Raw genomic sequence first — 23750 nt, forward strand, 5'->3', positions numbered from 1 at the left:
TTGTGGAAATAAATATGGAGCATACTTTCCGGAGAAATAAATAAAAATAAAAAATAAAGGGTAAAGAATGCGATTGAACAATATAGGCCATATACACTTCAAAGGGCATCCAGAATCAGGAGGCCACTGGAGTGACTCCATGCAAATTTCCTAGCTGATGAAACCTTCAAGTATTACTCCATGATCGAAAAATGGTTCTTCTATTGATTAACCCATTAATGTTGGAAAACATGAGCTCTACGACCACTGTGACTTGTCCGGGGAGGACTGGTCAAATCTGGGTGGCACACGGTAAGAAATAAAAAGGATGAGAGGCCAGGCTCTGGAGCAGTGTCAACAGGCAAGAAAGAAAATGGCCCAAAAGGCACAGCACATGTCTCTCTGGACCCCCTGCAGTCACAGACTGAGTTCTGCCTTGTTTTGTCTTATATGTGCAGAAATCATAAGGCATATGATTTATGTCACAGTAAACACTTCGACTTTTTTTTTTTTTTTTTTTTTTTTTTTTTTTTTTGGCAGGGGCAGTTATTAGGTTTTACCTATTTATTTTTAGAGGAGGTGCTGGGGATTGAACCCAGGACCTTGTGTATGCTAAGCATGCGCTCTACCACTTGAGCTACACCCTCCCCCACAGTAAACACTTTTTTATCTTCTTGAGGCCATTTTTTTGAAGGATGCCATCTGGTTAACATGCAAACATCTAACCACTCCAATTCTTCAGAGAACACTTGATGACAATGCTACCTAGTCACAGGGCAGCAGGAGTGAATAAAATCTGTTAAGTACCGAATTCTTCTAAAGAGGTATTTTCACTGGAAATTTCAGAGTTACTCAGAGATTTGATCTCTTCCCTCATTCGTGTCTGCATTCTTCCCTACACCTTACCCTCCCCCAAAGGAAGAAAAATCTCCAATGTGACTTTTTTTTTTCTGCCTGAAGGTATTCCACAAGGTCAAGTGACAAGGTCAAGGCCACTCTGCTGACCTGATAAACCCATTTTTATATATGAGAGACCCAATCATTTCCAGCATGACCTTTCCTTACTTCTTTGTATTCAATCTATATCATAAATATTTATAAAATGAACCATTTATCATTAATTTTTTGACATTTCTTCTAGACATACTTCATTATTCTCACACAGATGTTTAAAACAGTGGGGACTATAGTTCTGGGACCAGGGAAAAATAGAGATGAATGAAATCCTTAGTGACTACAGTATAAAAAAAAAAAAAGTCTTTTGAATATTCTCAGAGGAACTGGAATTTTACATATTTCATGTTCAATTTTTAACTAGCTTTCTAAGACTAGAACAGATTTGCAAATTTCAGACTATCTTTGGAGGTATAGAGATAGATTTATAGATATGGACTCAACACATACAAATTCTAGTGTGTTAGGGTTGTATTTTCAGGCAAATATTGAATAACTTGGAAGACATCAAAAATAGACATCAAAAATATATTTGATTAAAACGCAACTATTTGTCAAACTAACTAAAGTTTAATATAATTTTGTATGATTCGCTATATATCCATCCTGGAGTACTCAGTTACGTCTCTCAAACTCTGACTGTGTCACTTTCTTGCAAAAGATCTAACAAATGTGCCTGAAGAGGGAAGAGAGATGAGATCAGTCCCTGAGAGTTCAACAATGAAATCAATTTAAGAAGCTCCTAAGACAAACTACAGGCTCAACATGTATCAAGACTGTGACAATGGCAGGATGCAGATGGGGCATACAAAACACCCGTAACAAGTACAGGTACTGCTGGGGAGTCCCTGAGCCTTCCCGGGCTTAGGGCTCTCTCTCTGCTGCGGAGACAGGTACACAAGAATATTATAATTTGAAGACAATAAAGATTTAAATCATGTTATTGTCTCCCAGCCTGATACTTTGATCTGCTAGCAACTTTCTAGGTGTAATTTATTTTCCCTTCACTGTTCAGACGTAAAGGAATACATCAGTCAGAATCCATGCATTCAGATCTTATGGTGATTGCATTTATCGCTGCAAATATAAATAAATGGCACATTTATTCACTCATCAGTCTCTCAGAAGCAAGGTTCTGTGGAGTCATCTCTGAGCGCTTAATTTATATGTAAAGTTAAATTTAGCTCCTGGTCTAGCTGACTTGAATCCTTTGGGGAATAGAAACAGAGGACCATGAAAACAGTAAGTAAAGGAAAGTGAAGGACCTTGCAAATACATAGTTATCACATAAAGATTCATTTAAAAAAATGTGTATGTTTAACACGTCACAAATGTTTTCTTCAGATTTCCACAGGACAATGGTCAAATCATTTTTTCTTCTTGGTTCTAGAAATTCTACTTTTTAATGGGTCAATTTCAGTCTTTCCTTTCCCATGAAGGTATGGTACCAACTACGACTAATACTGCTTTTTGGAAATACTTAACTATATATTACTTTTTATTGTTTCTCTTTCTGACGCTGAAATTCCCATAAATCCATTAAGGAATAAAGTCTTTGAGTGAAAGCAGCCAATATATCCCTTCTTTTCTTCTATCCATGGTTATGGATAATAACCATGACATTTTCCAGTGCTTTCCAAAATTCCAGCATTGATGGACTTTATCCACAGCATGCATTCTTTCAACAGCTCTGACAATCCTTACCTGTCATCCTTAACTTCACTTTTTCCCTCCCTCACATATTCCAAGATGAACACATTCAAACTCATTTTTTGGTCTGGTTCTGACCATTCCATTTTATGTCTTTGACTCTATCAGAAATTGCTCGTAATACTTTTCTGCATTTTTCCATACCTTGCAGTTTTTGCTTCTTGCACTTATGACTGGGCTTGAAATTCTGGCTGCTATCATGGGCTGCTGAGGGAACAAGCTCTTTATAAAGACATAGTGACCAGATGAATTTCGCAAGGTGTGGTCAGCAGCTGGCTCCGTGCCCATAGCAGGGATGCTGCTGGCCTTCAGATTCCAGTCAAAGTCATCATCCTGCTCCTGCTCCCAGGAACAAAGGTCAAATTCAAAATCACAGCACCCACTGGAGGTACCTGGAAAACATTTTCCAATTCATGGTGGAAGACAAAGAGGAAATTAATGGCTAAAGTAGGCGATCCAGAATTACAGTGATCTTGCGACATCATGTACTATTCAAAACCGTATGACAATATTATCCTGACAGTAATACGAGAACAGATCAGTTTGTCACACACAACTACTTCCACAGCTTATGTAAGTTCATTTCTCTGTAAGTCTGGTCTCAGAGTCAAAATGGGTGAGAAAATATTTTTGCATTACACACATTTCCTCCAAACACCTATTTGGTCAAGGTAATGTATTTCTTCTCTCTTCTCATCCTTGCTTCTTAGATTTTGGTAGGGAATTTAGGAAGTTTATTATTCTGGCTTGGGAAATGCTGCCTAAAGCAAAAGTTACTAATCATTCTAATTATTTTTTAAAACATACATTCATTTTAGAGATAAAAAATTGTGAAACAGAAAAGTAAGTTTAAAACTATAATGATCTGACTTAATTTATTATAATCAGTTGCAGAAATGAAATGTGTTAAGCTGCATTAAATAACAACTATTTCCCAGGTATTTAATAATACTTTACTATTAACACTGCTTAGGTTTTCCTTCAATTCCAGGATAGTTAGAATTTGGGGGTTCAACTACGTCCTCACTGATTTTCCGCATGCTGGATCTATCCTTTTCCAAAGGTAGGGTGTGGAAATCTCCAACTGTAATACTGGATTCATCTCTTCTCTTTGTAGTTCTGTAAGTTTCTGTCTCACACAGGTTGACATTCTGTCATTAGGTACACCCACAATAGGGACAGTCCTGTCTTCTTGGAGAAATGACCCTTTACTGTTGTGTAATACCGTTATTTATCCCAGATAACATTCCTTGCACTGAAGCCTGTTCTGTCTGAAATTAAAACAGCCACTCTTGCTTTCTGTTGATTAATGTAAGCGTGGTATATATATTCCCCATATATTTACTTTTCATCTATAAGTATCTTGATATCCAAAGTGGGTTTCCTGCAGACAACATGTAGCTGGGTCTTATTTTTTTATTCACTCTGACAATCTGTCTTTTTTTAATTGGTGCATTTAGACCACTGTCATTCACAGTAATTATTGATAAATGTGGATTAATATCTACTATATTTGTTACTGTTTCCTATTTGCCCTTATTGTTTATATTTTTTGTCTTCTACTATTTTTCTGCCTTTTCTGGTTTAAACTGATCATTTTATATGATTTCATTTTTTCCCCTCCTTTCTTAACGTATGACTTTGCGGAAATGTTTTACTATAAATAACAGATATAATCTTATTTAGATTTGTTTCAGTTTTGGCCTTTTTAAGTTTTTGCTCATTTCTTCCAAGTGGTTGAATTTGTTTTTAGAATGAAGTTATTATTTATAATAGTTATTCCTTACTATGCTTTTAATGTCAGTAGGGTTGATGGTGATATTTACTTTGATTCCTGACATTAATAACTTGTTTTCGCTTTCATTTTAATCAGTTTATTCAGGGATTTACTACATTTATTAATCTTTCAAATAAACAATTTTTGGCCTTTTTAATATTCTCCTTTTGTTTTAATATCTAGTATTTTTATTTGTACTCGGATCAATGACTTTAGAATTTCTTTTCTTTGTAATATAGAAGCTTAACATTATCGATTTCCTTTTAACCGCTGATTCAGCAGTAACTGTAACCATTTTTTGTTCATCTGTGAATATTAATTATCACCCATTTTGAAATACTTTCCTCTTCACTCCTGTAATTTCTTCTTGGAATGCATTATTTTTCAGGGAGTTATTTAAGTGTCAAAATTAAAATTTTATAGCTATATATTATTATTGCTATGTCACTTAATTATGGTATGATACCAGATCACATCCTCTATTAACATTTAATCCTTTGGTATTTATTGAGACTTGTTTTGTGCCATAGAATGTGATCATTTTGGGTGAACATTCCATTCACACTTGAGAAGAATGTGTTTACTGAGGATTGAGGTGGAGTTAAATTAGATAAAGGTAGTTGCTAGTACAATTCAGATTTCCTATATATACATACTTTTTTTTTACTAAAAGCTTGATTTTTATTAAAGTATTTCTAAGTAAAGGAGTAAAGCAATAATATTAAAGATAGATGATTTTCCAATAGTACAGTAATACAGAATGGAGGAAAAATAGTACAAAGGCACATAGAATAAGAGAAAACTATTAAAACAGCTAAAAATGTGAAGCCTAAGAATTAAAGTTTCTAAAGTTCAATGACTAAGAATCCTGTATATCTCCAAGTAAAACCAAGATACTGTAATAAGAGGGACATTTGTTTTTTGCCTCGGATTTCTTCATAGCAATACCTAATGCCGTAAGGCTGCAGAAGCAATGTCTACGAAGTGCAAAGGGAAAAGTACATGTGAACTGAAGCTACTATAATCAGCCAAGTTGCTGTTTAAAAATAAAGCTAACGGGGGGAGGATATTGCTCAAGTGTAGAGCACAGGCTTAGCATGCACAAGGTCTTGGGTTCAGTCCTCAGTGCCTCCTCTAAACGTAAGTAAGTAAACCTAACTCCCTCCCCCTCTCAAAAAAGAAGTAAAATAAAAATAAAGCTAACGGGCAATTCTCAAGCAAGAAAGTGAACAGAGCACCCAAGAGGCACGCTTTGGAGAAGGGAAGCAGGAGCTGCAGACTTGCTCAATGGCTACATTCAACCAACTAAGTGATCAGTCAAGATAAACAACTCAAAAATAAACTGCCATGAGGACTAAAAGCATCCATCTGAATGGTGCTTAGAGAATAAAAATGTTACAATGTTAAAAAACTAACAGAGTAAAGAACAACTGGAAAAAAAAAAAAAAGAACAACTGGTTGCTGGAGGTTTCAGGGAAATTTTAGTGTAAGAATTTCCTCATTTTTCGCAGTGGAGAGTCAAAAGATTCTTACTAAAAGTGATGATGAGTTTAAAAAACAAAAAGAACCAACTTGCTCCTTTTAGAAATGAAAGTTAGCTATGTGAATCTATAATCCTGCAAGTGTTTTTTAGTACTTTCTTGTATTAGTCATCATTTGTGTTTTATAGTTCACTCATGTTTTAAAGAGTGGTTTACATCATTATGAAGAATATGATGAAAGGATTATTCTGTAGCTAGTAAAAAGAATAATATAGTGTTACACAGATGTATGGAAAACCATGGATAACATGGAAAGATGCCTACAGTACACCCTGCAATGAATCACAGGTCTCAAAGTCTCCAAAGACCTGTGATTGTAATCAAATGTAGTAACTGGTTTTTTTTTTTTTTCCCCTTTTTCTTAAAGTATAGTCAGTTTACATTGTTGCATCAATTTCTAGTATAGAGCACAATGCTTCAGTCATAAATGAACGTATATAGATTTGTTTTCATATTCTTTTTCACCATAGGTTACTACAAGATACTGAAGGTAGTTCCCTGTGCTATACAGTATGAACTAGTTGTGTATCTATTTTATATATATTAGTATCTACAAATCTCAAACTCTCAATTTATCCCTTCCCAACCCCTTCCCCACCCCCGGTCACCATAAGTTTGTTTTCTGTCTGTGAGTCTGTTTTTGTTTTGTAAGTAAGTTTTGTAAATAAAATACCATATGATATCACTTACATGTGGAATCTAGAAATAAAAAAGAACATAAATACAAAACAGAAACAGACTCAAATTCCAGTGTAGAGCACAATTTTTCAGTTATACATGAACATAATACATTCAATGTCACATTTTCTTCTCTGTAAGCTACCACAAGATCTTGTATATGTTTCCCTGTGCTATACAGTACAATCTTGTTTATAGGTTCTACATATGCCTGTCAGTATCTACAAATTTTGAACTTCCCGTCTATCCCTTCCCACTCCTCTCCCCCTTGGCAACCACAAGTTTGTGTTCTATGTCTATAAGCCTGTTTCTGTTTTGTATTTATCTTTTTTTTTTTTTTTTTTTGATTCCACATATGAGTGATCTCATATGATATTTTTTTTCTGGCTTACTTCACTTACAATGACATTCTCCAGGGACATCCATGTTGCTGTAAATGGTGTTATGTTGTCATTTTTGATGGCTGAATAGTACTCCATTGTATAAATATACCACTTCTTCTTTATCCAGTCATCTGTTGATGGGCATTTAGGCTGTTCCAATGTCTTGGCTATTGTAAATACTGCTGCTATGAACATTGGGGTGCAGGTGTCTTTTTGAAGTGGGGTTCCTTCTGGATATATGCCCAGGAGTGGGATTCCTGGGTCATATGGTAAGCATATTCCTAGTCTTTTGAGGAATCTCCATACTGTTGTCCACAGTGGCTGCACCAAAACTGCATTCCCACCAGCAGTGTAGGAGGGTTCCTTTTTCTCCACAGCCTCTCTACCATTTGTCATTTGTGGACTTTTGAATGATGTCCATTCTGACTTGTGTGAAGTGATAACTCATTGTAGTTTTGATTTGCATTTCTGTGATAATTAGTGATATGGAGCATTTTTTCATGTGCCTATTGAGCATCTGTATGTCTTCCTTGGAGAATTGCTTGTTTAGGTCTTCTGCCCATTTTTGGATTGGGTTGTTTGTTTTTTTCTTATTAAGTTTTATGAGCTGCTTGTTATTTTGACAAGTTGTTATTAATTTCTGAGCTCCTCAAATACAGAACCAGATGGTAGGAATTACACAAATGTTTTTTTTATAATTCTCCTGGTAAATTATAAAGCTAACAGTGTTAATTAAGATGTTCTAAAACTGAGCATGTTTTTAAGGACTCATATCTTATAAAATCATATATTTAGGATACTTTTCATATTATTTATTTTTAAGTAAATAGATATGATGCAGCATAAAGCCAATGAGTGATTAATTTGATGAAGTTAAAAAAAAAAGTACTGCTTAGGATTATGTGATAACAGTGATTCTCTATTAAGTTCTGTTTGAATATTGCAACTGAAAGTGAAATTCTGCAAAATCATAATTATATGTGAAATAGTGTCCAAAACTAAAATACTTGAGAAGAATCTAAGTTGCAACAGGTCAAGGTGTATTTAAACACAGATTTAAAACACATTTGAACAATTGTTCAAATATTTTTAGTCAATTTTATCAAAATGAGAGCAAAATGATTCTGCTGTCAAAACTCTCAGGTACCTACTTTAAGTGCACAGGACAAAGGATGGCAGGTAAACATGGATAAAGAATCTACTCTATTTTGTTACACAGGACTTTTTAGGAATTTTCAAATTGTGTGAGGTATCAAAAATCTGTTTATTTATGGACATAGTCTTACAGTTAGCATAGTTCAGATAAAAGTGTTTAAATACACAAGGTAAACTCTATGCTCTTTGTAGTTAAGTTGGAGAATATTAAAATTATATTGTATGTATATATATAACTGAATTCCTTTGCTGTACACCTGAAACTAACATTGTAAATCAACTACACTTCCATTTTAAAAATTACATAGGTTTTACCATTATTTCTATACTATTTTTGGAGTGTTTCAGACTACTAAGATGGAATTATCTTACCACCCAGCAAGAAACTTGTCAAACAATGAAGAATGGCTTAAAAGAACCACCTGTAGTTTTCGAGAGAACTTTAAAATGATAAACTTAAGAAAGTATCAGGACCAATATGCTTTTTAAAATGGCTTCATTCGTCAATAAGGCTAACACTGATTTCTAATATTTTCAAGGATAGAGAAATTTTCCTGTCATCATTTCTGTTGCCAAATAAGCAGGGTGGCATTTTCTCTTCAATTGCTAACTTAGTTTTAAAATTACATGTGAAACTTACTTTCAAAATTTACTCTGTCCCCAAATAGACTGTAATTCCTACAGTCTCTTTTAGTTCAGGTTGCTAACGTTCTCTTAAGTACCCTCTCAAAGGACTGGGAGGTGTATCTCACTAAAATAATAATGAACCCCAACTCACCATCTTGCTTATAATCGGAACTCTTGTCCTGGTTAAGAATAAAAAATGAAGTAATTCAGTTGCACTTTTGTTGGAAAATTTAGCAGCCCATGAGGACCAGATTCCCACACAGACCAGCATCTAGAAAGGCCATTAGTATAAAGAAATGATGTGTGTTGCTGAAAAACAGATTTGTTAAAAAAAAATCATACAGATATTGCTATGTGAATCTCTATAATGTAAATCATATTTTGCTTTTGATATTTACTAGAGTTTTGAATGAAGATAGGAAAGTTTAATTCTAAAATACCAGTGGGGAAAACACAAGTAGGTATAAGTTGTTTGAATTTCACAGCACTGTGGTACGAAGGAGCAGCTCAGAATTGCATTTGCCACTATTTCAGCAAACAGTCTTCTGTGCAGATGCCATCTCCTGGCATTTCATGGAGTAATTAATGCCAGTGCCAGACAGGTGTGCCACCAGGAAGAAAATGATCACCTGTCTGCAGCTATGTCATCAATCACACCAGCTTCTCACTTTCTAAATGTTATCATTTTCAATTGATCAATATCTTTATAAGTATAAAATATGAAAATATATACAAAATATACAAATATTGAATCATTGTGCTGTACACCTGAAACTAACATGTTATGTCCATTACAACTCAATAAAAAAGAAAATAAATATAATTTGGTGGTTTTTTTAATTTCATGTCTTACATAGCGACCAGAACCAAAAGAAGAGTATAAAAAGTAATAGTAGGAGTGGATATTCTTGACATGATCTTGATTTTAATGGAAATACTTCCTTCCATTGCTCCCTTCTTCAATTGATAGACTATTTTTAACATGTTAAAGTAACACTATTGTATGTATATTGTAAGAAATGATTGCTGAATTTAAACAAATATTTTCAGCACCTATCAGTTTCTCGTGACTTACTTGGTTAAATTAACAGTCTCTTATATTGAAGTATTCTTAAAACGTAAGATGCTCATCTCAAAGCGTATGATGTAATTATTACATTACTGAATTTAGCTTGCTAGCATTGTAAGTTTTTGCACATTTATATTCACAGAGAGTTCAAACTATAGTTTTTCTTAATTTTCTAATTTTTGGAAGCTTCATTATCAGTGATATATTAGCTTCATAAAATAAATTCTATGATTTCATATGGTTGAAAGTTTCTTTGAGCATTATCAGTTTATTAAAATTTGATAAAAACTCAGTGGTATCTACCCCAGGAGACAAAATTGGACATTTGTTGATAACTTTATTTGATAATGTCCTATTCAGGCTTCTTGCTTCATTAGTTAGTTTTGGTCATTTTTCTTCCAAAAAAATTAACTATTTCATTGACATTTTCAAATGAGCACAGTTATTGGTCTCCAAATGCTTATTAATTCTTTAGCAAACCTACATTAATCTGTGTTTTCCTCCATTTTATAAATTAAAAAATCGGTATTTTGTCTACTTTTAAAAATAATATACTCTTGTATTTACATTTGAATTGTTTTCTGTTTTCCAAGTTAGTATTTTATTCTTCTGATTTTCTTAATATGACTGTATTCTTTAAAATGTTTTATTTTGAAATAACTTCAAACTTACAGAAAAGCTGCAAGAACAATAGAAGTATTTTCCAGGTACTCTATAAATTTTCAAATGTTTGTATTGGCTCCATTTATTCTATCTATATATGTATATGCATATCTATAGATGCATTTTTCAGAAGGACGTGAAATAAGAGATACAGTACCATTTTATCAGCACTTCTGTGTTTCTTTCATATAATCAAGGATATTTTCTTGTATAACCATGGCAAAAATCACAAAATCACAGAACTTGACAGTAATACTAGTATCTAATCCACAGTTCATATTTAAATTTGTCCCATGTCCTACATAAGTCCTTTATATAGTGATCTTTTTCCCTTGGTTCAAGATCCAATCCAAGATCACACATTGCATTTAGTTGCCATGAATCTTTATTTTCTTATCTGCAAGAGTTCTTTCTTTTTCTTCGTTTGCCTGGATATAGTCCATGAGGACAGGCCAGTTATTTTAGAAAGGACTTGAATCTGGGTTTGTTTGAGGAAACCTTATGGTTAGATTCAGGTCATGCGTTCTAGCAGGAGTACCACACAGGTGATCGTGGATCCTTCTTGAACACAGTATTAGGAGGCATGATATTAACTTGTCCTAGTATCCTTCACATTTACTTTGAACGACTGGTTAAGGTGGAATCAGTCACATCTCTTCACTAAAAAGTAACTGTCTTTCCTTAAATAATTATCAATTTGTATGCCAATACAGGCAGCTATGAAAATATGCTGCCCTTATCAACTATTTTAGCAACTAGTTTTAACTCCCACTGATGACTGTCTCCCTCCCTCCCTTCCTCTCTCTCTTTCTTATGATAAGAACACTTAACTGAGATCTACCCCCTTTACCAAAATTTTTAGTATATAATATTAACTACAGACAGTACGTTGTACAGGAAATCTCTAGAACTTCTTCATCCTGCATAACTGAAATTTTACACCCATTGAATAGCAACTCCCCGTGCCCCCTCTCCCCATCTCCAGGCAACTACCACTCTACTCTCTGCTTCTACGAGTCTGACTACTTTAGATGCTTCATATAAGTGGAATCACACAGTGTTTGCCCTTTTATGACTGGCTTATTTCACTTAGCAAACTCCAGGTTCGCTCCTGTTGTCATAGATGGTAGAATTTCTTTTGGCTGAATAATATCCCATGGTACGTATTTACCACAGTTTCTATATTCATTCATCCATCGATGTACATTTAGGTTGTATCTCTATCTTGGACATTGTGAATAATGCTGCAGTCAACATGGGAGTGCAGACATCTCTTCAAGATTTGATTTCAATTCTTTTGCATATACACTCAGAAGTGGGGTTTCTGATTATTTTCTAACATCTTCATTCCACGTAAGTTGGTTTTCTAATGTAAAGAAGAGCTTTGCCTTCACTTTGCTTAGTAGTTATTTGGTTATTTAGTTATATCATTATTACTCTATATTCAGCCTTAGGGTGCAAGTATTTAGTATTTCCCCTCTAAGCATGATTTTAGCTACATGTTCTTCACAGCTCTCCTTTCTCACTCCCTTCTATTCTTGGTTTACAAAAACTTATCATGAAAGAGTATTACACTTTTTATTGCTGCCTTTCCTGAACCAAAATGAGAAGACCACATGGTTTTTCTTCTTCTTTCTGTTAAAGTGGTGATTTTTTTTATTATCTGATTTTTGAACAGTAAGTCAAATGTAAAATGTATGATTAAATATTTTTGCATTTATGTTCATCCAGGTAATTGATTACTAAATTTCTTTTCTTATAGCTGCTTGTTTGACTTTGGCATCAGCATTAAATTGGCATCGTAGAAAGAGTTGAGGGGTGGTCCCTTTTCCTTTATGTTCTGAATGAATTCTCTGTAAGTTGGTATTATTTCATCCTTACAACTTTGATAAATTTCACCCGTGAAGAAGTCATCTGAGATTAAATATGACTTTGTGGGAAATGTTTTATTATAAATAACAGATATAATCTTATTTAGATTTCTTTCAGTTTTGGCCTTTTTAAGTTCTTGCTCATTTGTTCCAAGCTGTTGGATCTTTTTAGAATGAAGTTATTCCTTACTTTGCTTTTAATGTCAGTAGGGTTGGTAGTGATATTTACTCTTTTATTTCTGACATTAATAAATTGTGTTTTCTGTTTTAATTTTAATCAGTTTATTCAAGGACTTACTACATTTATTAATCTTTCAAATAAACAATTTTTGGCCTTTTTAATATTCTCCTTTTGTTTTAATATCTAGTATTTTTATTCGTGCTCAAATCCTTTTTTTCCCTTCAATAGAATTACTTTGTGTTCAATTTCATTTCCTTTTATCTTCTTAATTTAGAAACAAAGATCAATGATTTTCAATCTTCTTTGTAATAGAAAAGCTTAACATTATGGATTTCCTTTTAATCACTGATTCAGCAATAACTGCAACCATATTTTCTTCATCTGTGAATTTTAATTATCACCCATTTTGAAATACTTTCCTCTTCACGCCTGTGATTTCTTCTTGGGATGTATTATTTTTCAGTGAGTTATTTAACTGTCAAAGTTGTGAAAATTGTATAGCTATATATTATAATTAATATATCACTTAATTATGGTATGATACCAGATCACATCCTCTATTAACATTTAATCCTTTGATATATATTGAGACTTGTTTTGATATATTTGAGACCATAGAATGTGGTCATTTTGGGTAAACATTCTATTCATACTTGAGAAGAATGTGTTTACTGAGGATTGAGGTATAATTAAATTAGACAAAGGCAGTTGCTAGTACAATTCAGATTTCCTGTATTCTCATGAATATTTTGTCTAGGTGTTCTGTGAATTCATAAGAGAGAGGTGACCAATACTCTAATTGTAATAGTGAATTTTTCTATTTTTACTTTAGCTTTGTCAGATTTTATTTCAGGCATTTTGAAGCTCTGTTAAAAATACACATTTTTTTAATTGTTATATCTTCTTGATAAATTGACTTCTTCATTATAGTGAAATGTTCCTCTATCATTGGTAATGTTCTTTTTCCAAAGTCTGTTTTTATATAAATTTAGACATATGAAGGCCTTATACTTGCTGTCTTCAAGAGAAATATTTTAAATAGAAATTCAGGCATAGGTTAAAAGTAAAAGGATAGAAAAATACACACCAAGCTAATTGTGGTATCTTGCTTTTTTAAAATCCATTCATAAGTCTTGGCATTTTAATTGGTGTATTTAGGCAAGTTACATTTGACATAATTTAACGATATGGCAAGATTTATATCTGTCATTTAGTATTTTTTCTATATATCTCATTTCTTTTTTTATTATTCTCTTCCTCCATTTCTTCCTCCTTTTGATTATTTTTATTCTTTATTGGGTTTTTATCTGTATCTCTTTACATTACATTTTAGTGGTTGGTCCAATGATTGTAGTATGACCACTTACATGTCACAGCCAAAAGTTAATATTGTTCTTCAGGCAAAGTTTAAGGACCTTGGCACAGTTCAGTCCTGCTCACCTCCTGTTATTTGTGCTCTTTTGTCATGTGTATCTACATGTGACATAAAAGCTACAATACTGTACATGTTTTCTTTTTTAAAGCATGAGTTTTAAGGAATTTAATAAAAGAGAAGAATGTAGTCTCATATACTAACTCACATAACTATAAACTCTAGTTCTCCTCATTCCTTCCTGAAGATTCAAGTTCCAATCTGGTGCTGTTCCCTTTCAGCCTGGAGAACTTCCTTCATCACTTTTTATGGTACATGCTGAAGTATGGCATCTCTTATTTTTCATTTATCTGGAAATGTCTTTATTTTGCCTTAATTTTTGAGAAATTATTTTCACTGGATACAGAACTCCATGTGCTGACAGGTCCTCTCTCCAACCCCAGCTTAGCATTTTAAATATATTCTTCCAATATCTCTGGGCCTTCAGTTTTCTTCTGATGAGAAACAAGCTATCAAGCATATCATTTGAAAATTCACAATGTAGGATCCAGAGAAACCCCTCACACGCAATCTTTTCTTCCCTGATAACTACCTGATTTCATCCTTTGGAAAATATTACTCTAACGCATGTCACTTACAACACTGAGTTCACAACAGCGAGGACCAGTGTTGATAATTTTGGAAAGACTGTGAAAGCGTTCTGAGCCCGTCACCAGGCTACAGCCTGCAGTAATGAATTCCTGAAGCTTAGGACAGCGGATCCTTCCCAGGAAGACTGGTTTATTAACATTGTGATTCCTGACCTACTTTTTAACAATCTCCAAAGAGTCCATGATTAATAAAGTCTCTGAAAATATGCTAGTTGTTTTCAAGGTCATACATACATACATACATATGTGTGTGTGTGTGCGTGTGCGCACGTGTGTGTGTATACACACACACATACATACATGCATATATAGATATGCATACATATATATATTCATAATGTGAATGTTTATGTACCTATCTTTTTTACTAGACAAAAAGCACCACGATTATTCAGGTAATCATCTTGTTTCACTTTGTTTTTGCTCCAGGGCCCCTTCTTATATTAGCAATGCCCAATGTTTACCAAAAAGTAAATGAAAAGGAAATGTCCAGTATGTGAGGCTAAGTCAGTGATTTCCAGTGCACAGGGTGATGTACACTGGCTTCCTGTTGCCTTCCCACAGAGGCACTGTACACCATTTGTGCCACATTCATTTTTGGCACAACTGACACAAATTCTGAAATGCTAAAAAGTTTCAGATGGAGCACTGGATAAGGTAGAAAAGTAACATAATCTTACTGTGAGTAAAAGGTGCATAGCATCAAAGGATAGCACCTTCTCCCACCAAAATTCATTGGTTTCCTGAAAATGAGAGAATTCTGCTATCACAAATGAGAAAGGACAGTAAAGTTGTGAACAAATCAACTTAAATAAAGTAAGTAAGTTAGTACTGAAGGATAACTAAGAGCTTAGGGGAATTAAAGTTATGCACACACATAAACCAAGTTATCACTTGACTTGACCTACATTCTTCCATTCTTTATTTAAATGTCAATAAATATATGTTGAATTAATTTGACATTTTTGTCTTCTCTATTTCTATTGATCATTCTTAACAGGGTCTTGAAATTTTTATCAGTCTTTCCAGAACCTATGTTACATTCATCTTCTATTCCATTAATTGGCATTATTAGCTAATTAATTTCTACAATAAGGATTTAAGTATACAAATTTTTCTCCAAGCATGTTCTTAGCTAAATGCCACAGGTTTTAAAAGCATTATTTTTATTACTTTGTATTTCAAGTATTTTATTGTAATTTTATTGTAATTTGGGGGGGGAATACATGGATTATTAAGTTTCTTTTTTCTAACTAATAGGGATTTTCTAACTTTTGTCTTAGAACTAATTTCCAGCCTAATTCAAAAGATGTATTCTATGTCACTTTAATCCATTTAAAATTATTGAAATTCGCTTCATGCTTAATAATATATATTCTGTGTGTATTTGAAAAGAATAAATAAATGCTGTTGGGAAATACAGTGTTACATGTACCCATTAAGTTCAGATTACTTACTAATTATGTTAATCAAATATCCTGTATCCTTACTAATCACAGTGGAGAATTAAATTATTTTGAGTGTGCCTTCAATACTCTAATTGTGTATCAACAATAAATATGCTAATTAGAACATACAGGGAAACAAAAAACATGGTTGTTTTCCAAAGGAGCCTCTAGACCAATGGCAAAGACATGTATGATTAAGATTTTAGGTTTCTTATATACACAAATCCGTTTTTTCTTTGACTATGGCTTATATTTTAGACATGATATTTATATTACAAAGCAAAACAACATGTTAATTTTTCTGCCAGATTGTGCTTTCTGGGTCTTTATTAATCTACCCAAAATTAAAGTCACAGGTACCTTCTTTTTATAAAGGTTTTTTTTTTCCCTCTGTCAGAGACAGTCTATGCCTGTAAAAAGAGTTCATTTTTTCCATTTTTTCTGCTATTCCAACAAAAAGGGAGGTGTATTTCTACTAAGAGATATTTCAGACGTTCTCTTTGAGTTGTGATACATGTTCAGCCTTTACTTAGAATTCTCCAAAACAAACAAAAACCCTCAAAACAAACATACAAAAAAACCAAAAACCACACAAGTTCCCAAAGACCATGGAACTTAAGCCTAAATTTTTGGTTGGTTGTCAGCCAAACTTCTGAGAGCAGTTGCTATGGTGATTTTTAATAAGTTTTTCTTCCTATTCTTCTGGGTCTAATGAAAACATCAAAGTTTATGTATATGCAGCAAAAATAACATCTCTCATAATTCTTATAGCAGGTTCTAACCACTACCCTGTAATTAAAACATAACATTTAAGACCATTAATGCAGAAATAAAATTGAATTTTTAAAATACATAATAAAATAAGTACTGCTATATAAAAAGAAATCATATTCAAATAATAACAATTATCAAAATGTGGGTTACTTTTAAGGTTTCGTCTATCTTTTTGGCTGTTTATTTGTTCCAAGGAGCTCAAAAAGTTTTCTTCTTCCTATGTAGTATCTGGAACTAATTCATCTTTCATGCTCCAGTATTACTGATATCATAGCCCCATTCAAATCTTAAAGTGATTTGAATTCAGTTCAAAAAGCACCTTCTGATACAACTTTCCCTCCCAAGGCTTATAATTACTTTTGCCTTTATCTTCCAGACAAAAGAACACCAAGACAACAAACTTCAGTACACTTCTCCGACCCTCTTAGTATATCAGCAGCCCTTCCCAGACAGACAGAGGCTTCCTAGAAATATTCACATTAGAATCTAAAAATGAGTTCAAGGAAAATTTAGCCAGAAATAAAGTTATACTTTAAATACTGAAAAAATTGCATTAAAACATATCTTCGGAAAGAGATAAGTTGGCGATATTACAAATAAAATTTAAAAGCATAATATCTGTTCTGTTTGACTGATAATCTAATAGATTTGTGAGATGCTCAAATGAAAACAGTAATGAAGAAAATGTAAATGCATTTGATGCAGAAAATAACTAAAATGCAGCAAAATATTCATGAGGTAAAGACAAATACTAATTAATACAGAATTCAAGATTAGCCAGTTTTGTTTGGTTCCTATAATAATAATAATGGAAATTACAAGATACAATCCACACTTGAAGAAATAAATAGTTATTGGATATAAACAGGATTTTTATGTCTACAGATTTGTTGGTTTTCTTAAGATTCAGTTGCACACAGGTGGCATGGTAACTTGGGCAAAGCATAAAATCATAAATCAAAGTGCTTGGGTGCTGGGATCAACTCTGTCAGTACCAGTTTTATGAACTTTGACCAAAGCTGAGCCACTTTTGTCGGCAGTTTTATCCGTGGAATGCACTAATAATATCTGTCCCCCTTACCCCTGGGGTTTCTGTGAAGATCAAGTAGAGATTAGAAGATAAAAAAGGGCTTTGAAAGTTAAAAGTTCTGTATAAATGGAAGCTCTGATTATACTGAAGTGGTTCCTGTTATTCCACATTTGGTTTCAAGAGGCAAAAAAAAAAAGATCAAACTGTAATCTGCTAGCATAGAAACTATCACTAATAATAGTGGAATAATTTATCAACGTTCATTTTGACAATTTTTATTCACCTCATTTGCAATGAAATGAGGCAACAAGTGGACCGTTTGCATGATTTTACAGACTTCCCTGGATGAGCACTTATGGCCCATTTAGCTAAGGATATTTTAATAGGTGCTGTTTATTATGAGTTCATCTCCTACAACATTGCATAGCCGATACGCGTTTCCCTTAGATCACTTTGTTTATTTTATACATTATTTGGTTATTGAAATTTTTGTTTGTTTGTTTTTTTAACTATTCACTCCAGCTCGTAATTGACACAAAGGAATGAAAACTCCCTGAAATCCATCAAAGCACAAAAGCTTGGCAAACACTGCATGAATCAGCTTTGACGAATGTTTTGCTTGTCTTTTTTTCCAAAAATGTCTTTCCTATGGAAAATACTTGCTTCCATTCTGTTTGTCTTTGGCGACACCTGTTTGCCACTTCGTCTCCAATTCTTCACACACAAACACCAAGCCATCAATTAGTTTTAAATGACTTATGGTTCTAAATTAAGTCTTGAGAGGGAGAAAGGCATGTATTTAAATGGTTAAATTTCCTGACTTGCCTTGGCTGCTGAGTTATACATAGACCGCAGGCTTCACGGAAGAACCCACCGCATAGAGGAAGGTTGCGGGAAATAAAGGCAGAAGTAAGGAAGCAGAACACTTCCACTCACCGCAGATGAAAGCATTCTCATCTGAATTATCAGCACAATCATTCACAAAATCACACAGCTTGTCCTTGGCAATGCAGTGCTTGTTAGCACACGTGAATTCCTGAGCTGTGCATGTTCTCTCTGCGCTAAGTAGAGGCGAGCAATCTTGAAAGGAGATATCGTCCACTGCTACATCTCCTATGTAACTGATACCACGTTTTGCTCTGAAGACAATCTTTTAAGGAAAAAAAAAAAAAAGGCAGTATCAGTGGAACCATCCAACAAGAATTCAAAACTTGGGACAATCAGCAAATACAGGACACAGGGCTTCAATCTGATAAAAATGCCCCCAATCATCCCCATAATGAAGCTGACCCAGGAAGTTGTAGGGATATCTGAGGTCGGCACCACACTCCACAGGCAAGAATGCGGGAGTGGCACCATCACCACCTCTTGTTTAGATATTTAGGATAAGAGGCCTATGAAACTGATAGGCGTCACCTACCACTGCTGCATCTGCAACTCTCATACCCAAAACAAGACCTGCTCACTTCTGGGCACCTAATCACATATGGAAGCAGGAGGCCAACCAGGAGGCATAATGTACCACAAGAAAGAAGATGCAAGCATATCTTTTAACTCTATTTTGTCCAGGTCTTGCCATTCCTCTGATCTGTCCAACTCAACCATTTGAAATTGAAAATATGTCAAACCTCAATACCGTGAGTTGTTTTTTTATTTTAATTGGCCACGTCTTTGGAATTGAGACAACTGTGACTTGCCTTTGATGAGTGTAGGTGATGAACAAAACTCTCATGTGTGTCACTGTTGAACAGTTAGATCCCACTTCTACGGACTTTGATGGAATGAATGAAAAATAGTAACAGGAGTCGTTTAAATGAAACTAATGCAGGTGGCTTCTACTAAATTTGTCTGCAAGCTGAATACGGATCTGTGTGTTAGCATAAGAAATAATCATGTATTTTAAAGTGGATTTAGGACAATCAGAGATGAGTTAATCAGAAATACCTATTTACCTCCATGATTTTTAAACAAAATATTTATTGTCATCTAACTCCCATCCATCTTTTTACCAAATCTAAACAAGTGTTTTTCTTGAAAGAAATAATTAGTTTTTCCTTAAGATGTGTTCTGCGTTTATATGATTGTATGAAAACCTAGGTGTTTTCCTTTTAACATGTGAGAATAACTGAGAATCATGTCATTCACATTACAAAAAAGGCAAAATAAAAGTACAATTTTTAATGTAAATTCATGTGTCAAATTTACATAAAAGAAATACATTATTATCCTTCATAGTAGATGTGCTGGAAAAGAAAAATAAATGTGTAAGATAGATTAAGAGCTCGGATGTGATTAGGAAGAGGTGAAATTAGAAAGAACCAAAATTAAGACTTTTCATAAGGAAACTGAGCCAAAGAAACATTGATACACAAATTTTAAAAGGTACTCTATTATCTGGATATATCTGAACACTTAAATATGTAATGCAATGTTTTGTGATTAAGAAATCAGATAATTCAGTAAGTATCTCAGTATTAGTGGTTTTTTTGTTTTGTTTTTTTGTTTTTTGGGTTTTTTTTTTTTTGTCATCTCATAGACACAGTATAGTTGCCTGCCATTTCCAAATAGTCAAATACTTCAATGCTCTGGACAATGTTGGTTAAGATTCCACAGACTTTACTGTTGAATGTGATTAAACGTTTTTAAAGAGCAATTATGATATTTTTTTCCCAGTATTATGGACTTGTAGATGACCTGACTGTGTTCAAAGCCTGCCACTGGCACTTTGTAGTTAGACTGAGTGGGGAAAGTTACCCAACTTCTAGGTACTTCTGTAACCTCATCTATAAAATGGAGATAATCATAGTATGTACCTCATACAGTTACAGGACTAAATTTTTTTTAATTCATAGAACAGTACTTAGCACTTAGTAAGATCTATATGTGTGATGGCTCTAGTTATAAAAATTATTATAATTAAATTTTTATGTGTAACCTGGGGGTTCCCAAATATTACTCTGAAAACTACCCACTGCTGACTCAACAAATCATGTCTAAAAATATCATATATTTTTACCCAAGGGTTAGAGGCACTCATGTTTCTGAGGCCAAAGGGAAAGATCCAGTAAAAATGGAAGAAACAGGGATAGTATGCCCGTCTCATCACTATTTCTCCCGTGCACAGTAATGTGCTTTGCACATAGTAGGCCCTTGATATGTTTTTACTGAAGGAATGAATGAACCACATTAAACATCAAATATTCACAAGCCACTAATACTTTTTCAAGATTCAAACAACATGGGTATATTTCTCCTCAAATTTCAATATGTGAAAAAAATTAAATTTCCGAGAGGCTAAATTAATAATTGATTCCTTTGCTTAAATCCCTTTTAATGTGATTTTGAACACGCTTTTACTATGCAAATACACCACTTGCACAGACTAGTTACGAATTCACCGCCTGAAGTGGAAAGCCAGGGTCTGGCAGCAGCAAAACCTCCTCCGTGTTCTTGCTGATGATTCTTCCTGCCTCTGGTAAAAGGTCTTAGAGGCTGAACGCATGGAATCCTCTTAATAATAAATTTCATATTGTGCAAGACCACTCAATTGCTGTTCAATCTTTGCTCCTTCAGGTTGAAATTACTTCTTAACCGGTTCCTAAGTTATCCACTAATGACCCATAAGAAAGCAAGAGGTTGAAAATACATGCATTTATTATACCTAACATTCTAAGGAATTGGGGATAACTCTGTATCAACGCTTTTAAACAGCTGTATGTAGCCTGTCCTTCCACTGGAGCTGAAAGGGGCTGATCTATTAGACACAGCAGATGATTATAGATAAAGCTACTCAATATTCACAGCCAATTTGTCTACTCTTACTACATATACAGAGGACTGGAAGTGCAACAATTAGCAGAGATATTGTATCTTCTATCTATATATAAGCAGCTTCCAATTCATGGACTAAAGCCCTGTGCATTTAAGACTAAGAAAAAAATACTCTCTGATATAAATAGCTCTGGATTCTTATTCTCTTACCCAATCTTGACAAATCTTAATAGCTAAGTTTTATTTTCCAGGAAACACCCATTCTGACAAAAACACCCGAGAAGCCAAAATCAAAACACACTCCCATCCATGGAGCTCTTGTTTCTCTGATAATCTATTAAAATGAAATAAAATTCACACTAGATATCCTGGAACATAATTACTTTCAGTTTAAACCTTTGAATCTAAGTATTACTTGTTCTTTTCCTGGATTGTCAGGGTTTATCCTCCTCACGTTATTGTAACCTACATGAAGACAAAGCATCACACAGTTTTGTGCCTCCCCAAATATTCTGCAATTAAGTAAATCTATTTTCTCTAATAAGGTTCAACAACTGAGTGTTCCTTTCAAAGGTTTCTTTAATCAGGTCTGAAATAAATTAATGTGATTATTCTACGGTCTGTGGGAATACATTTGTAAAATAGAAGGAGGTTTTCTTTATACCTGGGAGACTGTGGAGGCAGGATGGTTGTCACTAAAATTAAATGTTCCTAGGAATACAGTTGTCTGATGGGAAAACAATTAGCACACGCCAGAATTGTTAAGTGGAAAATGCCATATGCAGTGGTAAGCACACAACACATCAGAAAGGAAACGGGAGACAAGAAGACAAGAAATCAAGGAAATAAAATAAAGTTAAAGGAAAAAACTCAACAAAACTCAATCATCAGCTAATTATTTGGATTACAAACCTGTATATGGGAATGAACGCCTAAAAACACCTCCACTTTTTTCCACTGTGCACCCTGCTGTCCACTTTGAGCCCACAATTTAGAAGTAACATTGTCTTTCTTGCTGAGTACCTGCAGAGATAAATCAAGTAAGAAATGCTGAAATATTACCTTGATACATTTTAAACATGCAGAATTTTCCCAGTAATTTTTTAAAAATTTAATATCAACATGAATCCCTAAGAGAAAAGCTGAGACATTGTTCATTCGATCTCTTTGTTTCCTAGAACAGCCACTGTGCCCCCAGGGTAGCTCACAAGCTTTGTGTAATAAAGTGGCATGTGAATATCTGTCAGTCAAGTCCGAAAGTACCTGGGCACTATTTAATTAAGAACTCTTAACTACCTCAGCTTTTGAAAATCTGACAGCAGGAACAATGGAATTCTCTTATGTTAAATAATATTCATATAGTCATATGAAAAGCACAGAATTACTTACTAAAACATTCTTTTGAGAATGACCTTGGGTTCAGTGGGGATGATGTTACAATGGGAACCCACTCGTTTCCAACAGCACATATGGGTAACATGAGTGGTACCCACTCATTTCTGCCAGTGGGAACTCCCTACCCAACAGTCTCACCTGTACTATTGGACCCTCATTCAAAAGAGCAATTCAGATTCATCTTAGCAGACAAATGATCGCGGCTCTTCTTTTACAGTGATGCAAAAAGAGCCATCCAGAGAGTAACTGAAGAGAATTGGGAAGAGCAGTACAATTTCACATTTTAAAATAACTGCCTTATCCAGTTTAAGTATGTCACAACATTGCTTGTTAACAACACAATTTGTACAACCATTCAGATAAAAGGTTTGGGGAGTTCTGACTTTTGAAAGTGAAGGTAACTTTTAATGCTTTTATTATTCTTTTTTTTTAAGTTAAATGCAAATGGTTATTTTTATAGAGCTAGAGTTTCTAGAGTCATATAAAAAGTGATATGTGGCTAGCACAAATATCACCAAATTCTTGGTCTATAAAATTCAAGTTAAATCAACATATCATTAAAATCAATAAAATATAATTTCTACAAAACATAAAAATAATTTTTGAAGGATACTAAAAAGGATGTCTAGGAAATAAATCTTCCCTGCGTGAATACTGCTCTATATACAAATCACAAAGGAAAACTGTGTTCATGCAAGATGGAAAAGCAACATTTAGTGTTA

General features: G+C 33.9%; 1 protein-coding gene across 4 annotated transcripts in view; it reads right to left on the reverse strand.

Moving 5' to 3' along the window:
- MALRD1 (MAM and LDL receptor class A domain containing 1) overlaps nucleotides 1–23750 on the reverse strand; it is a 438921-nt gene that overhangs the window by 248956 nt on the left and 166215 nt on the right. For all 4 annotated transcript variants that reach the window (XR_012504288.1, XM_074358489.1, XM_045511295.2 and 1 more), the window contains exons 24-26: nucleotides 22546–22656; nucleotides 18799–19012; nucleotides 2788–3035 (exon numbers count right to left, since the gene is read on the reverse strand). Coding sequence is in view for 3 of the 4 variants with exons in the window: in XM_074358489.1 (XP_074214590.1) it covers nucleotides 2788–3035; nucleotides 18799–19012; nucleotides 22546–22656 (573 nt within the window). In the remaining variant the exon portion in view is untranslated. The remainder of the gene's footprint in view (nucleotides 1–2787; nucleotides 3036–18798; nucleotides 19013–22545; nucleotides 22657–23750) is intronic.

Source organism: Camelus bactrianus, chromosome 35, assembly GCF_048773025.1.
Source record: "Camelus bactrianus isolate YW-2024 breed Bactrian camel chromosome 35, ASM4877302v1, whole genome shotgun sequence".
Lineage (NCBI taxonomy): Eukaryota > Metazoa > Chordata > Mammalia > Artiodactyla > Camelidae > Camelus > Camelus bactrianus.